Source organism: Eptatretus burgeri, chromosome 15, assembly GCF_056783735.1.
Source record: "Eptatretus burgeri isolate ZD-2024b chromosome 15, Ebu_testis_v1, whole genome shotgun sequence".
NCBI lineage: Eukaryota > Metazoa > Chordata > Myxini > Myxiniformes > Myxinidae > Eptatretus > Eptatretus burgeri.
In genome coordinates, this window is record NC_140975.1 from 59441718 (window position 1) to 59458036 (window position 16319).

General features: G+C 43.9%; 1 protein-coding gene across 7 annotated transcripts in view; it reads right to left on the reverse strand.

The window, feature by feature from the left end:
- Positions 1-9705: 9705 nt before the first annotated feature.
- The window catches only part of LRRC45 (leucine rich repeat containing 45), a 70679-nt gene continuing 64065 nt past the window's right edge, over positions 9706-16319 (reverse strand). For 3 of the 7 annotated variants that reach the window (XM_085856201.1, XM_085856199.1, XM_085856203.1), the window contains 3 exons: positions 15789-15936; positions 15512-15697; positions 9706-12845 (listed from right to left, as the gene is read on the reverse strand). In XM_085856201.1, the coding sequence (XP_085712327.1) occupies positions 12823-12845; positions 15512-15697; positions 15789-15936 (357 nt within the window). In that variant the 3' untranslated portion in view covers positions 9706-12822. Of the gene's footprint in view, positions 12846-13603; positions 15698-15788; positions 15983-16319 lie in introns of those variants that run through there. The other 4 variants (XM_085856202.1, XM_085856204.1, XM_085856206.1 and 1 more) reach the window with 4 other exon arrangements.

A 16319-nucleotide genomic window follows, 5' to 3' on the forward strand; every position in this document is an offset into this window, starting at 1 on the left:
CCAAATGTCCACTCAGCCTGTTCGCAAACTCCTCAGCTACTCTCTCATCCTTGAGCTTGCCAACATCCAGCCGAGGCTGGGATGGTACCATTCTCCAGGATTTAAGGTGCAGCTTTAGAGTTGCTACAACAAGCCTGTGGTCAGTATTGAGGAACTGAGCACTCCGGTAGACCCTGCAGTTCTGGATCATCCTCCAGCGACCGTCAACGAGGACATGGTCAATCTCCTTTGCCACACCGCCAGCGGTGGAATACCAAGTCCAGCGATGAGCTTGTGTGCGCCGAAACCATGAACCAGCCACCCCAAGTCCATGACTTCTTACAAAGTCAAGGAACTTAGTGCTATTCTGGTTCATAGTTCCTGACCCATGGGGACCAACACACACCTCATAACCATCCCTATCAGTTCCAGTCGATGTATTGAAATCCCCCAAGACTAGAAGTGTATCTCGTCTGGGGCACTGATCAACCACAGACTCGAGCGTGGCATAGAATGCATCCTTCACAGTGAGGTCACTCACCTCAGTCGGAGCACAGACAGAGACCAGGGAAATGACACCTAAGGAGTGACGAATCCTTCGTCTCATAATACGCTCGTTGACCGGTGTTACCTCAATTATCATTGGGTCAGCTTATTGGACACAGCTACAGCAACTCCTCAAGTATGGTAACCACCAGAGCGACCAGACCAATAGTAGGTATAACCACCCACCATTATCTCGCCGCAATCCAGTCTCCGAACCTCAGAGAGTGCTGCAATCCCGATGTCCAAACGCTTGAGCTCAGATGATAACAGAGACAGGTGATCATCCTCTCTTCAGGATAGGACATTCCAGGCACCCACCCGAAGGGACCGCCTCAGGTTAACCCAAGGAGACCGCCATCTGGTGGACGACACCTCAGCACCACTCCGACACACTCTCCCGCAATCTGACCCAGGGATGTTACCCCGTGGTTTCCCTCCTATCATCAAAGATTGGGGGTCCCAAAGGCTTTGCCCCAATCCCATAATCCGGTGAGCTGCCCTGCGAAGGGAAGCTGCACAGGAGGTACTCCCACGGAATGGGTTTTCAGATTTTTTTTGTGTTTTTGTGTTTTGCGGAATGAAGGGTTTTACGGTGGCCGGAGTGCAAATCCTGCCACCAACCTCCTTATAAAAAGTAACCCAACTGCAGGAGGACATCCGCAGACACAGTTGGGCACTAGATCTAACCTGACCTGACAATGGATGGATGCCCTGAATATCAAACATGAGATCAAGGCGATCTTTCTGGACATATCTCGAGCTTTCAATGGAGTCTAGCATCCCACATTGCTTTCCAAACTGTCTTCTGATGCAATCCAAGGCCAACTCCACTCTTAGATTCCTTCATTCTCTTCACCAATATGTGGCTCTCAACAGATTCCTTTCTCCTTCTCTCCCTGTCAAGGCTGGAGTACCTCAAGGCAGTGTTCTGGGCCCCATCTTATTCCTAATCTTCATCAATGATCTCATGGACTCTCTGGAAAATCTTTATCTATCTCTTTCCTGATGACTCCATTCTCTGCCATGATGTCCCCGATCCTTCTGACAGACAGGTAGAAGCTCTTCCCTCTCCTCAGACTTTGACAAAATCAAAAACTGGTCAAACACTTGGAATACGTCCTTCAATCCTGAAAAATCCACCACACTCACTCTCTTTCTTTGAAAGGACCATACTGAAAACCCTCCATCTACTATCTCAACAGCCCTCTTGAAGAAGTTCAGTCACTCAAACTCTTGGGTCTCACTCTCAGCTAAGATCTATCTTGGGCAAACCACATTACAAAGTTGGCCTCCAAAGCCAGTTGCCCATTGGAAATCCTCCATCATGCAAAGTCCTTCCTTGGGACACCTGAACTCCTAACCACTAACAAGGCTTTCATCCACAGCTTGATGAAGTAGTGCCCTCCCCTCTGGGCTGGCTCCCCTGCCTCACATCTTGCTCAGCTTGACTCCGTTGCACCTCTTTCAAGATCATTGGAAGGCTGAAAGGGGTCAGGAATGGCCGGGGATGTCTGCAGGCAGTTGCCGAAGGGGTCACCCAAGCCAATCTTCCCCCCTTTCCCCAGCTGTTAATCGTGCCACCCCCCTACCATACAGAGGCAGCTGGGGTCTTGGGCATAAATGAGGGTTTGCTGGCTGAAGACATGGCCTTTCCTCCTTGGGCAGTGAGCCCTTTGAGGGAGGTGCCATCCTGACCCCTGACCAGGAACACTTCACCAAGCTGCCTGGGGAGAACATTTGCATTGATGGAGCCTGGGTCTCTGGCACCCAAGTGGCCCTGGCTGGGGGAGAAAGAACTGCAGGAGGAATAGTCAGCTTGGCTTGACACATATGGGCAAGGAGGATGAAGCGCAATAAGCCCCATCACTCCCCTTCTGAGCTCGCACTGCTTGGTGGAGTGTTGACTTTACTAACCCCAATGCTTTTGAAGTGAACAACCTTGAAAATGCGGGGAGTCCGGAGGATCGCTATTTTTGTGGAGTTACGAAATTCCATTTGGGATGTCTACCTTTTGCACGAATGCTATATTCCACATGGTGAGTACGATTGCTCGAGTGCAGATTGTCGGTCTGGAGAGTCACATTGCTCTGGAGATAGTACTAACAGCTCCCTGATGCTGGTCAACGTATTCATCCATCGTAGTGCAACAGAAAAGATAGAGCTCCTGCGCCAGTTAGAACTCCTCCTTTTAACCCTCCCCTCGTGATTGTTGCGGGTGATTTTAATATGCAGTAGATGTGGCCAAATTGGTCCATGTTAACTTGACCTAAACTCTTAAATGGATTATTCCGATCATAGATTGAGGGATGTGGGTGCACAACTGTGAGGTAGCTTCACCTGGACCAATATGGCTGGAAGCTGGAGGAGTAGAATCATTTCCTTTTGTCACCATATTTGGTGCCTCAGACCTGGTTCTTCACGTGCTGGCTTTTTCCAATAACTGTCATTTGCCCATGGCCATAGAGTTAGAGGGGTTGCGGCCTCAAATTTGTTAACTCTGGAAGCTTACAGGTCAGCTTTTCAGCTGGATGGTGGTTTAGTGCAGTCCGACATTCACAAGTATAGGTATTAGCAAACTGTGAGGTGCCTCTTTCCTCCTCGGTAGCCTGGTGGGAGGAAGTGAAACTTAGGACGTGGTGTTTTTTTTCCACATGGCCATGCAATTGAGGGCCATGGGAAGAAGTGAGTGTTTGAGGTGCATGCTTACCTCAATCGCTTGCATACGAAGCTCGGCAAAGGGATAGACCTGTCCGAGAAAATTTGCCAGACCAAGAGCAGTATTTTTTGCTTCCTCAAGGATCAAGCTCAAACCACGATGTTTTGCAGCAGAGTGCAGGCATTGGAAGCCATTGAAAGGTGTACCAGATTCTTCTTCCAACAATGTGCCAGGCAGAAAGGCTTTTGCCTCAGATTGATCTGGAGGAGGCCTTGTGTCTGACCCTGGCCAAATTACGGAAGTGGTGGAGGACTATTACTCCAGGCTCTTTGAAAAACTACTGGTCAATTTGTCCCAGATGGCCAGTTTTCTCAGCCCCGAACAAAGGGAGCTTTTAGAGAGCCAGGTGAGCCAAGAGGAATTGTCATCCAATGTCAAGGGTTTGGCCACGAATAAAACTCTGGGCAATGATGGCCTCCCCATGAAGTTATATCATTGGTTTTGGCACATTCCTGGAAAGGACTATCTGCAGGTAGTGCGGAAATTAGCCATGTTTTCTAGACTTCCATATTCTATGCTGAAGCATGCAGAAGAACCCTCATGCAGAAGAAGGGTGATCGGGAGGACTTGTCCAACTGGTGCCTGATCATCCTTGCTCAATGTAGACAATAAAATATTGACCAAGGTGCTGGCTAGACATGTGCACAGTGCGGCAGGGGGACATATTGCACCTGGACCAGACTTGTGCTGGTTTTTTGGGGGTTTTCTTGCGGACCATACTCTGTGCAGAGCGTTGGTGCTGCTTAAGCCGCTGTCACACCTTGACGATTTAGCCAGCGTATGCTGATTTATGAAAAATTTGTCTAAAACGCTGGCACACGTAGAATACGTTATGGGTACGTTATGTATACGTTAAGAGAACGCTGAAAAACACTGCCATAAGTCGTAGTATGCTGGCTTTAAACTTTGTAATTTTGGGTTGTACTCAAATTTTTGCATGCTTGAAATTTTACGACGTATGCCGGCATATGACTCACACGTTCCGCTACGCTGGCAATAAGTTGTAGGCACGTTATGTGATCGTTGACACACGTCGGACACACGTTACTTGTAAGTTACTCATAAGTCTAAACACGTCGAGGTAATGTTTAGCGTACCTGAAATTTATTTCTAACCTATGAGTAACGTTTTGTAAGCACGCTACACGAACGTTGTTCACACTTTGCAACACGTAACTTGAAAAAGACGTAGACGTATTTCTAACTTACAGATACCGTATAATGGCGTATTGGCAGCGATTAGGGGAATTGGTAGATAAAAAGGGGCTTCGCAGGAGGAACCCGTCTTTTTTTAGACTTCGTGGTGAGTACATGTCCATGTTATTCCGAGAGATGGAGGATACGGCAAGGCTGAGACGACAATACCTACCTGTGCTCGAACATCAACATGACCTCATCGAGTTGACACTGCACCAGTTGCGTGCCAATAGAGCCTAGAGAAGAAGACGTGAACGGAGGAGAAGGAACTGGGTCAGACCATGGATCGGGAGGCGACGCCATTATGGCATATATGACCAGCTCATGGTGGAACTCCAGAAGGAGGACCATACATCCTTCATCAACTTCCTGCGAATGCCCCCAGCGATGTTCGACGAGCTGCTAGCCAGAGTGGGTCTAAGGATAACCAAGCATTATTATTAAATCATTTCAATAGTCCAGTGGAAGCGATTTAACTCGTTCAATGGAAACGATTTCAATTGCCGAACACCAGCGTCCAAAAACAATAGGCGAGTGACAGGCATTTATTAAAAGTGAAGTTGCAGCCGATGAATCAAAAACCTCACGTAATCGTCGACGATACGCTGCCACGCTATGCATACGTTAGACTATCGTTGGGCATAGGTTGTGGACGCCTAAAACATGCTAATCAATCGTTGATATAACTTATGTATAAGTTATCGAAGCGTTCTGTGTTCATTACTAGTACATTATGCATTTGTCCAAGTCGTTTTGAATACTTTTAAAACTGAAACAAAAAAATGGTTCATCGTGGGAATGAGAAAAAAAAATGAGCCGAAAAGAACATCGAACAATGGTGCAAAGTAGTCTCCTATTCGTGGACGCAACGAGGATCCATCATCACCCACATCCTCCCCATCACGCTCACCTACTACTACCGACATGGACATACTACTACTACTACTACTACTACTACTACTACTACTACTACTGACACGCTCACCTACTACTACTACTGACACGCTCACCTACTACTACTATTATGACTACTGATACTACTGACATTGACATCTACTCAACATGGAGTCTGGAACACTGACGGATTCCTCTTGTGAAGCCCATTTGTATATACCAATTCCCCTAAACGCTGCCAATACGCCATTATACGGTAGATGTAAGTTAGAAACACGTTCAGTAAGTTCTGTGGTCATCCGGAAGACGTCAATCAAATCCGTCTACATACGACAATGTGCGTTTGAGATACATTACACATAGGTTCAAAGCACGCTATTCATAGGTTCAAAGCACGTTACTCATGGGTTAAAAATTAAGTTTCGGGTATGCTAAACATTACCTCGACGTGTTTCGACTTATGAGTAACTTACAAGTAACGTGTGTCCGACGTGTGTCAACGATCGCGGAGTGTGCAGAGAACTTATGCCAGCGTATGCGGAACTTGTGAGCCATACATCGAGTACATCGTAAAATTTTCAGCATGCTTGAAATTTCACGACGTACTAGACGTACCACGGAATATGACAGCGTACTTTCTCGTTTTTCAGCGTGCTCCTAACGTATACACAACTTACCCATACCGTATTCAACGTTTGCCAGCGTTTTACACATATTTTTCATCGGTCGGCATACGCTGGCTAAATCGTCAAGGTGTGACTGCGATGTTGACACTTCCAATTTTCAGGCGGTTATGATTTAAATCGGCGTGCGTCAGCCTTTTAACAGGCTACGCCACGAGTTCGTCGGCGATACGTGCAGCGCGCTATGTCCAAGTTAATCTATCGTTGGGCATAGGTTGTGAACGCCGACAACAGGCTAAGCATTCGTTGGTATAAGTTATCTATAAGACAACGAAACGTTCTGTGCCCATGAATAATATGTTATGCATACGACCAACACGTTATGAATACGACCAAAACTTAAAAAAAAAAACTCAAAACTTCAGTGTACGCCAACGTTTTACATGCATTTTTATATGTTGCCATTGCTGGCTAAAACATCAAGGTGTGACAGCGCCTTTAAGCAGTCTCCTTGGCTATTGGGCACAATCCTGGATGGGTCACCACTCTGACACAGCATACCAGCATGCTGGCACTCATTTTGCCGACCTCAGAAGGATGACAGGCTGAGTTAGCCCCATCTGGTATTAACTCAACATCTGAGCGGGATTTGAACTCAGGTCCTTGGGATCCAAAGCCCACCACCCTAACCATTAAGCCAACACCAGGCATACTTGTGCTGTTCTGGGTCGCAAAGTGTCAGAAAGTCTGCGCTTAGTTCGAGGCGATCCAGTTTGTGGAGGAAAAAGGTTTCCCGCTGAGAATTGTCAGTTTGGACCAGAAGAACGCCTTCGATAGGGTGTTCCACGAATACATGATGGCCATTTTGGCTTCAGACCAAATTTATTGCATTGCGTCGGCCTCACATATGAGGACATTGAAACCCATGTTTTGGACAATGGGCATCCGTCGAGAGATTTCCCGTCGTCTCTGGGGTCATGCAGGGCTGCCCATTGTCGCCTATTCTTTTTCACCTCTGCATGGAACTATTTGCTTGTGCACTGCGAGCAGACTCATCCTTCCATGGGTTCTGGGTACCCTAAACTTATAAGGAGCACCTAAGCGTGAGCCTGTACATGGACGTGTTGGTGTTCACCAATTACATAATTGCCAAGTGCAGGAAGGTAGGTCACTGCAAGCATTTTAGGTTGGCCTCCTCTTACAAGATAGCTAGCTATCATGCGAGCCTAAGGCTGCTGGTTGCAACATTTTCTGGAGGCACTGCTGGACCACTGATGCAGTGCCCTCTATTACCAGTACACTGGTACTCATTATGTTGACCTCAGAAGGATGACAGGCTGAGTCAAACCCACCTGGTCTTCATTCAACAGCCAACAGGGGCTCAAACTCAAGGCCCGAAGATCTTAAGCCAGTCACCTTAACTGTGAAGCCAACACCAGGCTTCTCTTCCAAGGTCAACTCCAGGAAAAGTGAGATCATGCACTTTGGCCGACACAGGGTGGGCTCAGGTCTTTCTTGTCAGTATGCGGAGCAGCCGAATGCCTTGAGGACCTCAGAGTATACTTTGACTCTGGCGGCATTGCCACGAAGAACAGGCTGTACATCACTGATGACATCAAGAAGAGGGTCGTTTCTTGGCAGTCACACTGTTTCACCATGGAGGGGCGTAATTTAGTCATCAAGACCTTTTTGGTTCATAAACTCTTGTTTTTGGCTCGAGTCTCCCCCAATTCCCCGTGGTGGGACGGGCTCTGGAGGGGCTGTTTTTCAACTTCTTCTGTGGCACCCAAGCAGAATGTAGGAATAAGTCTGTGGTAAAGCTGAGCCTGTCCTTGGGAGGGAGGGGTGTCCGTGTCCCCAGTCCTTCGTTTGGATGCATGTCTGTGCTTTGTGATTAATTGTATTTGAGGACCCAGGTTGCCGACTGGCATGGGAGTTTTTGTTCTTTTTCTTGGGGCTGCTCATTAGACAGATGGAAGGGTGACACCTCCCACTGTCTCGGCCCTTTTCAGAGTCGTGCCTGTGGCATTTTTGATGTTTGAGGAGTTCGCTCGGGAGCAGGGCCTGCAGTCCCACCGACCGAACGCTTACCACTATCCCGGTCCAAATGTAGTACTGCATCTGGATGGCTTCTTATCCATGAATGGTCACCAACCCACTGACATTCATAAAGAATAAACTCACTTGTTATCTCCGACACCAAAGGTGGATGGGGGTTTATGTTTTTGCCCCTGTCTGGTTGACTGTTTGTCTGCGAGCAGGATATGTCAAAAAGTTATGGATGGATTTGGACAACTTGTTGGATAGGTTGGATATGTGACAAGGACAAACTGTTGACATTTTGGAGATCTGGATACTGTAATTTTTAAAGTGATTCTTCACCATTGAGGTCCTGCAGTGTCCTTCGCAAAGAGTAGGGCTATAAATGATATATAACACGATATCTCAAAAAGATACGGAGGGATTATGACAAAACTTGGTGGATGAGTTGGGTTGGTGACAAGAATAAGGCAATTAGATTTTTGGTTCAGGTCTGGAAACAGATCCGGCCTTTCATTGGAATACAAAACGTAAACTGTTCAGCCTGGCAGAGGTATGCACTCTAAAAACGGAGGTATGCCATTCTAGTATTGTACATGCATTTCTCATTGGAAGTAGTGCATGAATACAGTTTTAACCACTGCATACAGTAAACTAAAGTAAACAGAATACATTAAACTGGAACTACACCACAACATACCATAGGTTTCTTGGAGTTTGTTTACATTGATCTCATAGCTCATGGAGGAGCTTGTACATAAATCATATTCAGGGCAAGGCCATGAGGAGAAATCGATGCACTTTTACATGAATTACAAGGTCATTCGCAGACAATGGATAAACACATATGGTATATGAGATTTGAATGTGGGTTCCCTACATCATTTATTTATTTACATGCAACCTGTGGTTGCTCGGCTGCATTGTTTTCTTGGGGTGTGGCTGTGTTGTTGATGCAATGCCTTGCTTGCCAGCACGCTGGTTGTCGTTTCGACAACTTCGGAAGTGTCAACCTGACCTGGTGTTAATTTCAATGGCCCAACAGGGACTTGAACACAGAACCCGAGGATCTTAAGCCAGCCACCTTAACCATTAACCCAACACCAAGCCTCCAGATATCATGATCCAGGAGTTCAGATGATAACAAAAACAGGCCCACCCTGGGCATGAAAGTGGTATTTAGGAACCCGATGAAGGATGCAGACAAGATTGGGCAAGTATATCGAACTCGAACGGGCACTCGGAGAGCGCATACCTTCGCCGCAGCCACTAGTTTGAACATGGCATGAGAGTGAAATGAGGAACTAAAATTCCACTAAATCTGCTCGGGAATTTCGCAAATTTAAAGTCCATGATCCGGATTTTGTGAAAGGATTTTGTTTTTAGAACTATTACGATTATGACAATTTTAGGTGATTCGTTGTCCCGAGTGCCGAACTCTGTAGCATGTAGGGTCGGATTCGGTCGAATGTCACTGACCACGCAGACACGACCTGGATCAAGTAGATCATGTTTGCAAATCCGAGCGAGGACAAAAACGTCATTTTAATTGGCGTCTAATTAAACAAGAAAGTAAAACTCCTTTTACTAAACTATGAGCGAAGCTATGTGCATATCAAACTATACCAAGTCTCCTTTAGGCGTTAAGTCGATGTAAACAACAGCAGAAGTGACAGTGTTACAGCAACCTCCCCCCCCCCCACCCCAACTGCTCCCTTGGGTGACAGCATTGTACATGTGTCATATTAGAGGGTGGTGAATTGAATACTGAACATTTGGCGTTGATTTGATGTAAATGGGAACAAATTTGAAACTGTTATCACAAAAAAATGAGTTTGACCTTGTTGTGACCTTGACTTTTGATCCAATCGCTTCCAAAATCTAATCGATTTGTCCTCTTATGATGTCAATCATGTCACAAAAATATCAGCCGATCCGCCTATTATTATTACCTTTGTATTAAGTTGTCCACAACGCATCTCAATACAAATATGCATTTCGTGACCACCATGACCTTTGACCCACAACCGCTACCTAGGGTGACAATAGTACTATACCTTGTGTCATTTCAGAAGATGGGGAATTGAACACTGAACAATTTGGAGTTAATTTGATGTAAATCGGAAACATATTAACCGTTTTCATCATGAAAAAACGATGTTGACCTTTTTGTGACCTTGACCTTTGATCCAATCGCTCCCAAAATCAAATGGATTTGTCCTTTCATGATGCCAAACAAATACAAAACAATTAAAGTCTCTCTGCGTTTTGTTTTTTTGCGTTAAGTTGTCCACAGCGCTTTCCGATATAAATGTGAATTTGTGTGACCCCCTTGACCTTTTACCCCCAACCGCTGCCTTGGGTGACAAAAGTACAATACTATGTGTCATATTAGAGGATGGGGAATTTAATTTTGGAGTTAATTTGCTGTAAATCAAAACAAAATTGACAATTTAATCGCGAAAATACGATTTTGACATTTTTGTGACCTTGACCTTAACCTTTGATCCGATCGCTCCCAAAATCTAAGCGCTTTGTCCTCTCGTGATGCCAAACACATCCACAAAATTTCATGACAATCTGCGAAGTGGTTTTTGTGTAATGTTGTCCACAACACTTCCCAATCAAAAACTCCATTTTGGTGACCCCCTTGACCTTTGACTTCCACAGACTAACTAGGGTTGCAAACACTATACCATACGCTATATCAGTGGATCGGGATTTGAATACTGAACATTTTGGACTTAATTTGATGTAAATCGGAACAAAATTGACACTAATCGCAAAAAAACGATTTTGACCTTTTTGTGACCTTGACCTTGACCTTTGATCCGATCGCTCCCAAAATCTAATCGATTTGTCCTCTCATGATGTCAAACAAGTCCACAAAATTTCATGACAATCTGCTAAGTGGTTTTTGTGTAATGTTGTCCACGACGCTGCCCAATGAAAAATGCTTTGTGGTGACCCCCTTGACCTTTTGACCTCCAACCGCTAACTCGGGTTACAACAACACCATATAATATGTTATATTTGAGGATAGGGCATTGAATACTGATCATTTTGGCATTAATTTGATGTAAATTGGAATAAAATTGACTGTGTTATCACGAAAATAAAAATGTTTGACCTTTTTGTGACCTTGACCTTGACCTTTGATCCGATCGCTCCAAAAATCTACTCGATTTGTCTTTTCATGACAACAAACCTTCCCACACAATTTTAAGCTAATCCGCTGTAAAGTTTTTGTATAAAGTGATCCAAAACATTGTTAATACCATTTTTGGTGACCCCCTTGACCTTTGACCCCAAACCGCTACCTAGGGTAATTACGCCACACTTTCATGTGGCATAGCCTAGAATGTAGAATTGAGTAATGAACATTTTGGTGTTGGTTTTATCTCGTTCGGATAAAAATTGACCGCATTATGACGAATAAACGATTCTGACCTTTTCGTGACCGTGACCTTAACCTTTAATCCGATTGCTTCCAAAAGCTTCGCCTGGCGTCCTTGAGTAACTGCACATCATCTCTGAAAATTTCATGCAAATCGGTCCAGCAGTTTTTGCGCAATGTTGTCCGCACACATATTTACCAATAAATAAATACACAGGGGTCAATACAATAGCTTCGTCAAACGAAGTTTGCGAAGGTAATAATGGATGCAACATGATGATGCTGTAAGTTTTCTGCAATATTTGATAATTTAGTGATGTTAGGTGTATTAAAAGGTGAATCAGTCAGATCTACTCTGGATCACAGTGGTCTTTGAGGGTCTATTTCCCCACTTTGCCACAGATCGGCACTCCTAACAGCATACTCACCAAGTGCATTCGTTTCCAAGTCAATCCGTCATACACATAGAAATGCAACGTCATAATCCCTGGGCGGATTTCACTATTCTCAACACACATTCACGTGACTTTCAAACATCTCCAGCCCCCTCTTGGAATCTGTCACTCCCATGTAATCGTAACTGATGTACGTGGCAGCGTCACGGGAATCAGCTTTTCCAGGAGGTGGAATGGATGGGAAAGGGAGTTGGATGTGTCGGAAATGTGCCGCAACCGGAATAGTGAGAACATTTACGTTTGGGATACACAACAGAGGAGTTTACTGTCACAGCAACTTCAGGAAACCACAAACAACATTCCATGAGACACTGTATCGAAAAATTCTGAGTTTTTGGGTGACAACTGTTTTCTGAAGGGAAATACAAAAGTCCAGGGATGTTATATCATTACATGGAACAAGTAAACCTAAAAGAGAAGACAGGCCGTTCATTTAACTTGAAGACAGTTTGATAATTTTAGCGACATTTAGAACTTCCTGGCTTGTACTTTTGTTTCAAGTTAATCTCGAGCCAAATAAATGTTGGCTTAATAAAGCCAGGTATCTCACAAAGTGTTAAACAAAGCAATGTTTTATCTCTGAAAGGCAATATCTGTACAAATGGACGACTTTATTTGAAGGGTGATGAAGGATTTTAAATTAGAATTCAGTTGTCCATGTACTCGACTCTCTTCATCGCTTGCTGCTGACCAAAGTATATGCCTCTGTCTTCCTGGAGTTTGACCGGAAATCAAGGTTGGCATTGCAGCTGAGAAAGTGTTATACTTGTGAGGAAGAGGGAGCTGCATTTAAGAAGTCACAGATGGAGTTTGCCTTTTGTCGAGTCTCGGCTGATGGAAGCCATCCATACACACCAGGCAGTCAAAGGCATTTGGAAGATTACTCCGATTCGCCAGTACCATGCGGCAATAGACCGGAAAGGATAATTGGTTGAGGAACCACTGAAGAATCCTTGTGGACATTGAGTCCATCTGCTTAAAGGATGCTTCCAACTTTATCTGCGAGGAATGGTGATGGTGGAAGCTGACTTGTATACTGACAAGCTCTCCAAAAAGCAAACACGCGACATCCACAAATGACTTCCCCAAGCTGAGATTTTTTTTAAAACAAAAAGAAATAAACCAGCACACTTTGTGTTACTAAATTGATAGTGACTATTGACTCGTGAGTATGACGAGTGCGAGTTCTCGAAAAGGTAGAATAGAACAAATTTTATTTGAGGTATATACTACCATTTCTTTCAAATGTTGGTCAAGAATCGCAAAGTCAATTCAGGCGTCACACAATTACTGATCGTACAAATTTGCTCGATCACCAAAGAAGTGGAGGAGGGAGGGAGAGGGGTTACAACAATTCAGGAATGAGAATATCATGGTTTTGGTACTTTTGTTGTGACATTATAAAGTATTTATCTTATATATTATTTCCGAGTTTGTGGTTTCGTGTCGCGCTATCTTCGACTTTGTTCTGCGCTCGAGTAACGTGATATTCGGCTTACATTTCCTCAAAGACCATATGAGGTGCATGGTACAAAAAAGGTAAATAAAATGGTTCTGAAACAGTGAAATCATATTCCACTTACTGCATTAAAGTAAAATTACTACTGATACTCTGCATCAGTTCCTATCTCAAACTCACCCACCCCAACATGTCGCGCAGAGCGCGGGATATGCTCGTGTTGATTATTACCTCTGCCACCGATGGTGGACGGAGAGTATGTTTTCACGTCTGTCTATCTGTGAGCAGGATATTTAAAAAAAAAGTTGTGGACAGGTTGGGTGTGTGACAAGGACAAATCGATTTGATTTTGGTGAAGATCTGGATACGAGAATGATGAAGTGATTCCTCAATTGAGAGAAAGGCCAAAAACGATTTTGAGCACGATATGTCAAAAAGTTATGGATGAGTTATGACAAAAACTTGGTGGATGGTGACAAGAACAAACCGATTAGATTTTGGGTCAGGTCCGGATGCAGATCCAACCTATCAGTGGATACAAAACATAGACTGTTCAGCCTGGCAGAGGTATGTTCTCTAACGAGTGCCGTTCTCGTTTGGCCGTGCAATGTCATGGTCATATGATATTCTGAAAAAATATTGCCGTGATACTATTCATTGCAGAACTGGGAATAGCAGGATCATTTCGTATGATCATTTGTTATGAGCATGATAAATTCTAAACTGTTGAGGTTCTCCGACATATTAGGATTTGGGTGATAATACATTTTCATTGCATAAAATAGATTTTAAAAAAGATTGGCAGGACGGCCAAAGGTACACACACTCGCCTCTAAGCTGTCTCGCCTGGGTTTAAATCCTGACCCAGTCATTTTGGTGTTTCACAAAGCAGGGTGGTTCATCAATGTGTGTGCCGTCTTTTGGATGGACGTTAAAAGAGCGTCCCATCTGCTGGCGTTAGTTGTTGGACGTTAAAGATCCCGCAGTGTCCTTCGCGAAGAGTAGGCGAGCTATCACCAGCACCATGGCCAAATTACAAATTCCTGACCTAACCTACAGCAGGGAATCAGAGGAACAGTCATGAGAAGAAGGAGAAGGAGAAGGAGAAGGAGGAGATGGAGACGGAGACGGAGACGAAGACGAAGAAGAAGAAATCCTAATTTCTAAATCAGCAATCAAACTTTAAAGTCAATCGACATGTTTATTTTAAATATTTATCAAGAGTAAAATGAGAGTAATAAAAGCACCAAATTTGTAATTTATTTTTGCACAAAAATGACTCCATTCCAAGACCCCGACCTCCCCCATACATCCTCTCCAACCTCCAACCAGCTCCTTTCCCTTCTCTCCCACACATCCAAGTCCCCCCCCCCCACCTCCAATCAAGGCCACCAAGCTTAATCAGACATTAGGAGAACTTTCATTAATCTGAATAAGGAGAGGAGAAGGGGTGGGATAGGTTCAAAAATAAAGATCCAAAATATTGTCATGCTCTCCTCCTTCCCTTTCAGCAGTACACCCTCCCAGGGAAACCAAATGCATTAATGTGGGAATCCTCCGCTTGTCAACCATAGGTCAGACTTCTTGCTCACCTACGTTTGTTTATCCCACTCATTTTAACCTGTGAATTCACTTCCCTGTGGCAAAGCAATGACGTTCTTTTCTTCACTGCTTCAAGTTTGCAGTTGACTGCAATCTCATAGTCACCCATTGCCATTCCCTTTCTTCTTACAAGGCCTGGTGTTGGCTTAACCGTTAAGGTGCTTCACTGAAGATTTGACACCAGGTAGGGTTGACTCATTCTGTCTGTCATCCTTCTGAGGTTGGGAAAATGAGTTCCAGTATGTTGGTAACAGGGGCATTGCATCAGTAGCACAGCTGTGCCCCCAGAAAATGATGCAGTCAAGCAGCCACAGGCTGCATACAAATAAATAATTCTTCTTACATATATATATATATATATATATATATATATATATATATATATATATATATATATATATATATATATATATATATATATATATATATATATATATAGTCTGTAAAATATCTGCTTGTTCTCGTATGTGTCCGCTGAATTAACCTCATCCCCTTCGATATTTTGAGTTTTCGGGATAACCCCACAAACCTCAGCTATATTGAAAAAATAAAAAATTTAAAAACTTGAACGAATGTTCGAGTTCTACCAATAGCAGCTAGGTACCATCTTGGCTTGCTGTAGGCATGGAACGCAAGAAGGAAGCCATAGCTGACTGCAGGACTCGTGCGCGCCTTGCTTCATCGTCACGTGCACGACATGCTTCCACTTCACATTCACGGAGTTCCACCTTCAGCTGCTCAATCTGTGCCTCGCGCTCCAGAAGAAGATCTCTGTGGTTCCTTGCTTGAGCTGTAGCACAGATTCCAATTACACAAGAAAAAATGAAAATGCAGATCGCCGCATCAATGCCATCGAAAATAACAGTGACCATCAAACTCACTTTTCAGTTGCCGTTCAAGAATTGCAACCTTTTCCTCAAGGCCTTCCTGCTTGGTCAATTCCGCTTGCAAATGTCCGATTCGCTGTTGAAGTTCCAACCTGACTTTGGTGACCTCCAACATGGCTTGCTCTTGCTTTCCCATGAGCTCCTGAAGAGATGAGGCATTTTTCTTTTACACCTTCTACCATCTATTACTAAAAGGAGACACACCCATCCACAAGTGTGTTTGTTGTATGTAAAGGAGAAGAATAGAATAATAATAATAATAATAATAAAAACAATAGTACCATTGGAAAGCTAATAATCGATTTACTTGTAACAAATATTCATGTCTGATTAATCTTAAAGATGCCTATTTTAAAAGCCCTCTTTCTGGCATTGAAGAAGTGGGAATATGACCTTTATGTAGCAGAACCAACGGTAACATTTATTGTTCTCAGATAACAGGAACCCTTTAAAATGATATGGAATGATATAATATAACAACATTATATTTAGTCATATTTCACAGAGCAATAGAAAATTATATTA